This window comes from Cicer arietinum, chromosome 2 (assembly GCF_000331145.2).
Source record: "Cicer arietinum cultivar CDC Frontier isolate Library 1 chromosome 2, Cicar.CDCFrontier_v2.0, whole genome shotgun sequence".
NCBI classification, from domain to species: Eukaryota; Viridiplantae; Streptophyta; class Magnoliopsida; order Fabales; family Fabaceae; genus Cicer; species Cicer arietinum.
Genome location: NC_021161.2, coordinates 10,645,805 through 10,657,523, shown reverse-complemented (window position 1 = coordinate 10,657,523; position 11,719 = coordinate 10,645,805). Strand labels below are relative to the sequence as shown.

At 31.8% G+C, this 11,719-nt stretch overlaps 1 protein-coding gene across 2 annotated transcripts; it reads left to right on the top strand.

The window, feature by feature from the left end:
- Positions 1 to 2,739: 2,739 nt before the first annotated feature.
- Positions 2,740 to 10,034, top strand: LOC101512464 (uncharacterized). 2 transcript variants are annotated; one of them, XM_027331829.2, is made up of 5 exons: positions 2,740 to 3,030; positions 3,434 to 4,062; positions 7,120 to 7,242; positions 8,835 to 8,881; positions 9,001 to 10,034. In XM_027331829.2, the coding sequence occupies exons 2-5, from the start codon at positions 3,732 to 3,734 to the stop codon at positions 9,838 to 9,840; spliced, it is 1,341 nt and encodes a 446-aa protein (XP_027187630.1). In that variant the 5' UTR covers positions 2,740 to 3,030; positions 3,434 to 3,731; the 3' UTR covers positions 9,841 to 10,034. The 2 variants fall into 2 exon arrangements, with proteins under 2 accessions (XP_027187630.1, XP_012568288.1); XM_012712834.3 differs by lacking the exon at positions 7,120 to 7,242 and having other exon boundaries at positions 2,744 to 3,030.
- The last annotated feature ends 1,685 nt before the right edge of the window (positions 10,035 to 11,719 follow it).

Sequence of the window (11,719 nt, the reverse complement as noted above, 5' to 3'; positions counted from 1 at the left end):
GAAGAAAATAGAAACAATTAAAAAAAAAATACAACATGTCCATATTTATGGTCCGACGTGCTTTGAATAAGATGAATTTGGTGAAGGAAATCTATCATAAACCAAAATAACTGACTTTATCTTTCTAATCACTCTCTATGATTTTTATATCATAATTTTGCATACATTTTTATGATTAAAAAACTAACAATAAAAAAATTTATTACAAACTTAATTTTATATCAAGTTATTATTGGTAATTCATTACATTTAAATACATTACAATATTTTAAGAACTAAAATGTAGCATTCATCTTAAATGACCACAAAATATATAATTAAAACATAATCATCACAACTTAATTTCATAACTCTATGATTAAAACTAACAATAAAAACATAACTCTTATAACAAACTTAATTTCATATTAAATTACTCTTGGTAATTCATTACACATAAATGGATCACAATTTTTTAATTACATTTAAATAATTATAGCGTAACATCTTAATTGATTACAAAATATATGAAAACATAATCATCACAACTTAAAAACAAATAATCAATTACAAACAAATAAACTTAGAATGTTTAACAAAAATAAATAAATATTGAAACAAAAATAATTGTAAATGGTTATTTAGATTATTTTTACCATGTAAGTAATGCACAAATAATAACCATTCAATCTAATAAATAATTTTTGTGTCGTTTTCTCTTAATAGTTATCCGTGCATGTATTTACCATGAACAATGTTTCGAAACATTTTAAAATGTGTATGAAAAAATGTTACAATTTTAATAATTTTTACATAATTTATATTTTTTTTTTACTCAGATAACTTATATAGTTTAATAAAAATAGAGTATGTTATTATCAATTATATAAATTTTCACTTAAATTATGGTTAATATTTTATGTTCATAAGGTGTTAGTTAAATAGTAAGGTTTTGATATTCTAGACATGGTTTAAATCAAACTTGAAACTGATAAAATTGTTAATTTTTTTATCATATTATTTCAGGAGTAAAAATACTTATCTAATTACAAAACTCTACAAATTTTTATATTCTTTTTCTTTTTCTTATAACCTTAACTATTTAATTCATTAATAAATTATATATATATCACCTTCAAAAAAATTTAAACATGCACAAGTTTGCTTTATTATTGTAACAAATAAAACCTATATAGATTTTTTCTCAAGTGTTTTAGATATGGTCAAAATGGAAGGTTCATGTTTGGACTCTTTTTTGAAGAAGATTTGATTAAACAAATGGGATAGGAATGTAGGTAATGCAAGGAAATCCATTATTTTTAATTTGGGGAAAAAGAAGAAGAAAAAAAAGAAGATGTTAATGAAGATTTAGAGTTTAATTTTTAAGTTGATGAAAATGATGGTGAAGTGGACGAAGAACACTAACCGGTTTAATTTATGATTTTAAGCTTTAGAAAAAAATACCCATGTGGTTCTTAAAATTTAACTTAATATCCACATAGACAAAAATACACATGTGGTTTGTTTATGTATTATAGTTGTTCTCTTTGAATAGTGTTGAAGTGAATATTTTTGTAGAACCAAACTTCAGTTGAAAAGGTTATGTGTATTAATTTCATTACACATTTGATCTCTTTAGGTTAAGTATCATAATGGCTAACATGTTACGGGCCATTTACTCCGTGAATATTCCCATGAGTTGGACCGAAAGTTGACAAGTGATAAAAGCATTTACATTATAATTTCTTTTTTGTTTAAGGTTTTAAAAAAAAAATATATATTTTATCCAATTGAACTTTGCATTTTTCTTTTCTCTTCCCATAGATGTTCAATTGAATCATCTCATAGGAACAAACATCATTGATCTTCAATCTCCATAGAAGTTGTCTTGGATACGATCGTTGTTAACATTGTCACTTTCTTCAGTTTCAATTATGTTCTTTAAATACTCTTAAGGATATCATTGTTGAGAAAAGAGCCTTTGAGATATTCAGAAAGTTGTTGCATCCGAACATGTAGTCGTTCGACCTTACACACTTTACAATGTATATTTGTAGGCTATCTTGTACTTCTTGTAGGATTTGACATCTCACTTTGATTTTCATGTTGTCTTGCTTCATTGTCTTGATCTTTGAGGCAAAGACAATACTTCACCAGATGAAGTGTCGTTCAAGAGGAAACTTAATCTTACAGTTGATTGTTCGTTGTATCAAACAATATAGATACGTTCATCACATGCATGATAAGTATTGGACGGTGTTTTCTTTTCGTCTAGTCTTCATTGCCAATATCTTATAATCACTAAACTTAGAATATTGATACAAAACTCATTTGTATTTTCAACACTTTTTATATGGCTCAACCTAAATCATATTTGTTTTGATAAAAAACACTCTAACTAAATAAAAATTGACTCTACTACTAACAGATCATTATTAAATTAGAATTATTGGATTGATTTTTTTTATTATTAAAAAATCTATGATGTATTACTATTCAACAACATTATTAAATTGGTGAGATAAATAGATTATACTCGTTTTGGTTTTTAAAGAAATTTAATTTTAATTCTCATGATTTGATCTGATGATGAAAAATTACCAATTTAAATCCATATTATTGAAGGTAAATGATTTTTTTTCAATGAACATTTTTTTTTTTGGATTTAGCACCATAGGTCCCCTAAATTTTTATTATAAAAAAATAAAATATTTGTATTTGTTTCGACAACAAAAATGATTTGCATTGAAAAAAAATTGACGAGTGAGAACGGCGCGTTTAAACTTCAAATCGTTCATATCGAAGAAAATTAGAAGTAGCGGTTGCCAGCTGTGCAACCACTTTGCTTTCTTCTCCCTTTTTGTTGTTCTTCTTTTTCTTCCACTTTCACTCCTATTTGCTCACTTCATCTTGTTTCTTAGGGTTTCCACACTTCCACTTTCTTCCTTTCGCTCTTCGCACTCACAGGATCATTCTAAACATCACAGTTTCTCCATAAACCAATTATAAAAGAGAGTTTCATTTCGATAACTCACGAAATCGAAACTTTTGGTGAGTGTTTAATTTTTATTTTTTTTGCCCTTTCTATAATTTCTGTTTTAATTAATTAAATATATTAAAATTAATTTAATTATTATTGTTGTTTTTATTCTCATTTTTTTCTTTCTATACTGTAGTATTTGGCAAAATAAATTTTTATATACTTCGTAAATGCAGTTTCTGTGCAGTTACAAGTATTGGTCTTGCTCTAATTTTTGTGAATTTGTTATGTTTTGGCGTTTGTTATCATTTTTCTTTGTATTTTTTTTAAAATACTAGTTGAATTTGAAATAGGTATCTTTCTGTGATTAAGAATATCACGTTTTGAATTTGATTTACTTTTGTTTTGAAGGACCATGTTCCCTATATTTTATTAGATGTTGAATATCATTCATTTCTCTTCTTTTGATTGTAGGATTTTCATGGTGAGTCTCGTGTTGCCAGTGGAATTTAATATTAGTGTCCGATAGACTTGTCAAATGCTGATTTTGTGTGTGTAAACCAGTGGACTTCAGCATGAAACCGTGACATGTTTTAGTAATATGTATCGAGTTTGTAAATAGTGACTTAATTGGTTACTAAAATAGGTTAATTTGAAGCTTCTGTCCAAGGTTAGGTTTCTTGTGGTATTCTGAAAAATAGCTAAAACGGGGTCGCTTTGTTGTGTGGCTTCAAGGCCACATGGATCAAATGCAGATAGTAGGGACTGGTCCATGGGTCCGCATGAGCCCTACTGGCGAACTAACACAAGCTATTCACCACCTCCACCGAGGTGGGATTTCAAATTCCAGTCTGAAGGGTTGCCTTATAGTTTGAATGATGGTGTTCAACTCTATGACGGGTCTTCTACATCATCAAATGGTAAAGACAGTAGGACCTGGGTCAGAGGAAACCATCTATATGATCTTCACTATTCTGTTTCAGATGGCACTGGGATTTTCCTTAGCAGTCCTTGTCCATCTGAACTTCGTCACGGTCCTCAGTGGACGCCTCCAGCAATACAGGAAATAAGTTTTGACGATTATGAGCTTGTGACTAGGAAAGGTAAATCTCTTATATGAATTTTTTAAAGAAAAATGCTAACTAGTGCCCTAAGGGCATTTGTTAAGGAACCTAATATAGAAATAGTGTATTGGAACTTGTGTATTCAATTTTTCAAAATTGCTCTTTTCAAGTCAAAATTTCTATTTTTAGATTTCTACATGTACCCTTAGGGAACTAGTTAGCAAGACTCATTTTTAAAATTGTATGTCTAGGAGATTTATAGATCACTTATCTGACTTGTTAAATATTATCTTTTTTCCTTGTTATATATTCTCTTTTTCATCATTCAAATAGTAGATGATGTAAAACAGTCATTTGGATAGTGATTAAGGAAAGTAGACGAAACTTAAATATAAAATAAAAAAGAGCACTTGTATCATAGGGTTAATAGCAGTGTTGTCAAATTGCGGCTATGGCGGGAAAGGAACATACCGCCATACAAAGGTCATGGTGTGGCAAGGCCATGGCGACTGCCACAATCGTAACAGTCACGTTGGTGTGACGAGAAATGGCGGAAAAGACAGAAAAATAAAAAAACCAGAAAACATGGATTGGGTCATGCAACCTTACCTGAACTCAGACCCAAATGGGTTAAAAATATGAAACACTGACAAGATAGCCATTTTTGGTGTCTTCTCTGACTTCTCACATCGTCTTCTCTTTGCGTGCGACAAATGCTGCATGTGGGTGGTGGTTTTTCTTCTCCCCACTCTGTGTGCGACTGCACCTCTTTGACTTGGTGAGACTACTCATTTTCTTCTCTTCCATTCTTCTTCTGCTCAGTGTCGTTTTCCATCTTTTTGCTCTAATTCTTATTTTTTCTTTCTTTTTTTTTATTTTGCATTTTATTTATTTTTTTCTACATGTTTCTTTTCACTATTTTTCTTGGTTGTATATTTTTGTTTCTTGTTTGGGCACACTAGTTTTCTTTCATCTATTTTTTTTTCTCACTTTTTTTTGTTTTTAATTTTTTATACACGTTTTTCTTTCAACCATTTTTTCTATTGTTGAATGCGTTTTTCCGGTTGGTGGCTTTGCGGCCAGCTCCTCCACCGCACCGGGATTGTGTGGGGATTGACAACATTGAGGCTTGCTTATATTTATGCTTTTTTAAGGGTTGTTTGTACCTTGTAAACAAAGTCTGAAAATCACGATTCCTCACAAACCTCAAGGGCTATCAGTTCTAACAAAAATGACCTTAGATAGAAATATATTCTTCTTGTGACAAAAGGTGATACAAACACTACTTGTTGTAATTTATGTTAAAAAGTCATGAAGGGAGGAATAACTAGAGCCAAACAACATTTAATGCGGAAGAAGGGAAACATTGCTCCTTGCCTCCAATGTCCTTCAGAAATTAGAAAAGAGTTTTGGAATTATGCAAATAACTTAAAAGACAGAAAACAATATTGATATGGTTACTATTAGAATTTAGAAATATAGATTTTGGAAGAATTCATTACGATGAAAGTGAAGATGACCTTCACAAACCAACAACTTCTATGAGGGTAAAAAAGTGTCAATAGATTTATTTTGTAGGAGGTTTCAAATGAAAATTGGCAAGGAAAAGAAATAGAAGTTGAGACAAGCGAGCTAAGAGAGTCTCGTGATAAAGAAGCTACACAAAGAGTCTATCAATATATTGCTCGTTTCAAGTATTATGTTGGATTATCTTTTAACGTTGTTAAAAGGATGAGTGTAGCCATAGGGTCATTATGGACCACACTTGTCTATTCCTACATATAATGGTATTAGAGTTACATAGCTAAGGAAGTAATTTGAATACACTAACAATTTGATGAAAGATCACAAGGAGCTGCTGAGTAACCATGATTGTTCTATTATGTCGGGTTCATGGTGAACTCTGTTGTTGGGATAACCAATTATGTTTTCAGGTTTTAGCTGGAACCAATTATAATAAACCATCTTTATTGGATTTCTTTGCTGTCCATTGCATAGATTTTATGTTTGAAGATATTGGAAGTATTTCTTTGATAACTAAGATAATTAAAAGTGGAATTCAAGTTGTTTGCTTCATCTATAACCATTTTAGTACCTTAAGTTTGTTGAGATGTTACATAAACAAAAAGGTATGAAATAACTAGATTTGCTTCATCCTTTCTATTCTATCTTAGAAAGGTATGAAAAATTTCATAAAATGAAAGACCATCTTAGAAAGACGTCACAACTTGTCTTGGTAGGCTATGGGGAAGGAAATTGCAAAAATAGTCCTTATGCCTTCAAGAGTTAAGACTAGATGTAAGGCTCAATATTTGCCAACATCTACAATTTTGTAACTAAGTGGCCATACATTCGCCACTTCCTTCCCCTTGGTCTACCTAGACAAGTTGTTTAGATAAAATGTCTTTTTGCTCTATGAAATCTTTCTAATGATATAAGGATGTAGCAAATTTAGTAATTCTATGTCTCACCAATTTCCTTCTATTTGTGTAACGTTTCAAAAAGATACTATAATGACTATAGATGAAACAAACAAATTAGATTACTCTTTTAATTGTCTTATTTATCGACGAATCTTAATAACTTAAACATCAAATCTATGTAATGGGCAACACAAGGAGTCAAATAAAGATAATTTATTTTCTCCATCTTCTTACCAACTAAAACATAATTGTTTTTATTATCAGAGATAAACTTGAACAAAATTTTCTTCTCTAATCTCCTCTACAACTACAGTTAAAAAAATCTTTTTACTCGTCTTTACAAAATCAGAGAAATCAATAGACTTCACAAACATTGTCCCAACCTAGGTAATCAATCGTGGCGCTTCACGGCAAGATCGCGCCAAAGCGGTGTGGCGCAAGGCCTGGCCGCACCGGAGTGGTGCGGTGCGAATCAAGGTCGTGGCCGTTTTTGACGCATTCACAGGTCCCAGGTCGTGTTTTCTCAGATCCACAAAAACGTGAAATGTTTATGTGCAGGAAAAACCAAGATTGCCCTTCAATTTTAAAACGTTATGGTGTATTTTCGCTGTTAAACCTAATTCCACTCTCCCTCCTCCGTAATCGTAATCTTTCTTCCTATTCCTTCATTCAGATTTCGTTGTCTTCTCCTTTTGTCGCTGGGTACGAGAGCTGCTTCGACACCACCCAGGCGTGCTGCCGTCCAGCTTCAAACACCACCCAGTCGCGCCGCCTTCCGGCTACAATAACCACCTAGGTTCTCTTCCTACCTCTGTTTTTTTCTACTTTTTTACCTCATTTATTTCTCTGTTTTTTCTTATTTAATTTTATTATTTCCTTCCTTCCTTCTTTCTCTTTTTTTCCTTTAGTTTTTCTTTTCTTCCTTCTTTCTCTGTTCTTATCTACTTCCTTTATTTCTTTGTTTTTTTCGCTTGTTCTGAAAATAACCATGGCAACACGATGATATAACATGCATTTTAGTTTTAATATTTTGTTATTTTATTACTCTATCTTGAAGAAGATGATGATATTTGGTATTTAAATGTATGTTTTAATTAAGACTTGGGTTTTTTATTACTATTTCTGAATGTTTGAGTTTGAGACATTGTTTAATTTTGCATGTTTATATAGTATTATTCATGTAATTTATCCAAAAAATAGAGGTAATCCCGGTATACCATAACTCGCTATTCTGCTATCCCAGTTTTCGGAGTTGGCCGCGACGCACTGCTATCTGGGATTCACTACCTAGATCCCAACAACAGATAAATTAATTATGCATCTTTACGTCTGGTTTGTCTATGAATCTGACATAAATAGAACAACCATGGTTACTTTGTAGCTCCTTATGATTTTTCATCATATTATTAGTGTATTTCAACTCCTTCTTTAGGTATGCAACTCTAATACAATGATAAGTAGGAATCAATTGGCGTGGTCCATAAGGCCATATGGCTGCAATCATATCTCTAAAACTCTTCAACTTAACAAGGTTAAATGATAATTCAACTTGGTATTAAAAACGAGTAATAAATTGATGGACTCTTTCTATAGCTTCTTAATAAATGACTCTCTTATGCTCGCTTGTCTCAATAGAGAAATTACAACAATGTCTCTTCCTTGAGTCAACAAAATAAATAAAAGAAGATATAAACTAAAATCAAGGAGATCACAATATCCCTTGACGACGTAAGATTGAGATCGCGATAATATCACAAGTTTTTTGGTAGTTTAGTAGTTATACATGCACTCCAAACGAAAACTCAAACACAATGGTGTGAAGCTTATGGCAATGAATCTCTAGAATGAGAACAAAAATTATACAAGTAGCTTGGCATATAGTTCATCTGACTGTGAGAGTAATTTAAGTAAATTACTTGTATATTATGATTTAATTGATATTTTAATTATTTAGATTCACACCGAGCAACGATAAGTAAATTTTATTTCATTTGAGTTATGATATTTCACTCCCTCCCAATTCTAGGAAGGCTCTAGAGTTGTCTGACAATATTGATTTTTAATCATTTTGTGTGGAGAGATAGAACTTACTCCAATTAGGTAGAAGGCTAAACTAGTATAAGAGTACAATTTGGGTCATGGTTTCGTTGAAAGAATGATTTTCCTTTCCTCGTTATATCATTGATTCCTTTAATCTTATTTTGTCTGTTATTGTGTGGCACTGTATGTTGATGGCCATCGGGTGATGGTTTTCGTTCAACTGCCGTGATATTGGTAACAGTAAAGCTGTTGTGCTAAACTTCGTCTTGTAACATAATTCGTTCAACGAGCTTGTATATTGTTCTTCTGCTCACTGATCTGCTTTCTTCTCATTTGTGCTTTTGATAGATCCTCATCCTTCTTTAGGCAGGATATCTTTTGCACCTACTAAGGAGGTAATATTTTTGGTCATGGACTATTAAAATGAAAGCTTATGTCGTTGTTTCATTTCGGCAATTGTTTTTCATGCACATTTCTTTCAACAAATTGAATAACAGGTATGAAATATATGCAGGGAACTTCCAAAAATCTCAACAATGGGAGCTCCATTTCAACCCAATCAGAAAGCAGCGAATCCGAGTCTACTAATTCGCAATTGTCCTTTCATAGGACTTTCTCCAATCATCGATCATTCGTCTCGAAACCCATTTATCCTTTGTCATTTCCAGACCTAACAACTACTAGGGATGCCTTTGATCCTGCATTTCCAGATTTTACAGGGTTTGATACATCTAATCCACTCAAAGACAGCCAGCGCTCAAGTAATGCTAGCAGCAGTCAGGATTCTGTAGATGTTACCGAGTCATTTGAATTAGAAACACCTGCTCTTCCACATACTCATTCAGAAGGATTTAGATGTGGCTTGTGTGAAAGGTTTCTATCGAACAGATCACCTTGGAGTTCGCGCCGTATTGTGAGAAGCAGAGACATGCCAGCGACTGGGGTTCTTCCTTGTTGTCATGTTTTTCATGCTGAATGTTTGGAGCAGACAACGCCAAAGACGAGGAAAATTGATCCACCTTGCCCTTTATGTGTCAAATTAGACGAGCAACATTCCCCTGATCAACGAAGTGTTTTAAGATTGAGGAATGGTTTTCCTAGGTTTAAATCAGTTTGCGAGGATGGACCGTCGAGAACTAGGAGCTGTTCACAGGCTGATGATTGTGTTGAAGGACCTCTGCATGCTCCGCCGCACAATACTATGTTACTACTAAATCGAAATCACATCAGAAGAAACCTTTCTTTGAGGGGTAATTTAAGCAAGGCATTTCCCGGAAAGGTGAGGAAAACCGAGACATATTCTTCGCAGCTGTTTAGTGGAAGCTCAGTCGATCAGGAAGTTGGCTACAACTAATGTCTGGAATGTTGTAAGTTGTAACTTATGGATGAACATTCTTTCCTTGAAGTTTAGAAGCTGACTGTCCCACGGTAGTTGAGCCATAACTTGGGTTATGGTTTTGTATATTGATTTGTTGTACGAGTATTAGAAGTCACACTTGAAACTTGATCTTATATTTCCTATTTTATTCATTTGAGTTTTGATCTTTACCTTCTTTTTGATTGAGTTTTGAACTTCAGTTACTTTAAGCATATCATGGACTGGTACTTAAAATCATTGGAATTCTAATGATAGTAAATGATACTTTTAAGAAATGATACTTTTAAGAAGTAGTAGTTGACGACTATTTTCATCTTTATGGATAAGACGATAATTAAATTGTTGTCGATTCAATAGGAGATATATGTTTTTATCAATTCAAAATCATTTTATTCACTATTTCAATCATAAATATGAAGATAGTCATTAATGTCAACTTCTAATGGAAATTACATCGGAAGAAACCTTTAAATAGTGATTGTGCTCTATATGAAAATTTGAGTGAATAAATAAATTGATCCATGAAATTGTAACTATCGGTCAAACTATTCCTTGAATTTTATAAATTGTCAAATTCATCTCTAAAATTACAAAATATCCATCAAAATAAATTTAAACTTATGTGACATGTTAATTGAATATATGATGTATCTGCGTTAATCTTATATCAATGTTATCACAATATTAACTAATTTTCCTTTGAAATTTAAATATTTTATGAATTAATTTGTCAAGAATTAGTTTATGCACAATTACAATTACTCATATATTTGACTTTGAGATGACAAAATTTCATTGACGAATTTGTTCTTGAGAACATGACATTAATATCAAATCAATCTTGATAAGTCACATATTCAGTTACAGTGTCACATCAAAATATCTAACGACAAAAGTTTACTGACTCATTTTAATTGATATTTAATAATTTCATATATATATTTGCTAAATTGCAAAATCTAAAAACTAATTTAACCGATGCTTACAATTTCATACACCAATTTGCCTATTCACTCGTTAAAATTTCTCTTCATTTACTTTGGTTTAGTGAAGTTGAGGTAGAAAAAACACACACTTCGATTACTCAATTTAATTTTCACATATTAACCCATGAGATGGTATGGGTTTGAGAATCCATTCTCGAGATGGTATCTAAATGTAATGAATGATTAGTTACAAAATACCTATTGATCCTAGTGTTATAGATTATATTCATATTATAATGATGTATATAGAGTAGAGAAAGAAATATTTCTTCATGAAATTGTCATTTACAACACGATATTTTTCTTTTGATATTTTACATCAAATTGTTTAAATAGGACACGGGCATTCCCCATTCCTATTAAGTATCTAGCACTAAAAGTTAATCCAACCAATACATTACCTAAGTAAAAAAAAAAGTTAGGGGCAACAAGCCTATTTCTGTACTTTAACACTCAACTTATCAATTGCTTCCTCTCTTGGTTACATACATGTCATTGATGAGATGTCACAGTCTTTATATCTATTCAGTCACATATAATTTTTTTTGGTTTGTATAGACACAATTCGACTATAAGAGGTCTCGAAAATGTCCAATGTAATTATTTGATTAGAAATCAAATGGAGGTTGTTTGATAGCATACATAAAAGAGAGTTAGGTCCATTAGTCTCCACACGTTGTATGAATTCCCAAACATCATGTGTGCATATTTTGATCAGTCTAAAATTAGAATCCAACAAACTAAAAAGATCACAACTACGACAAAACCAAATTAAAATTGTTTATCTATATTTGGTGGTTTTGGCAAAGGTCGCTTAAGAAACGTTTTAGCCGGTGGATCCGATGGTGGACGTTCCGGAGACGACGCTC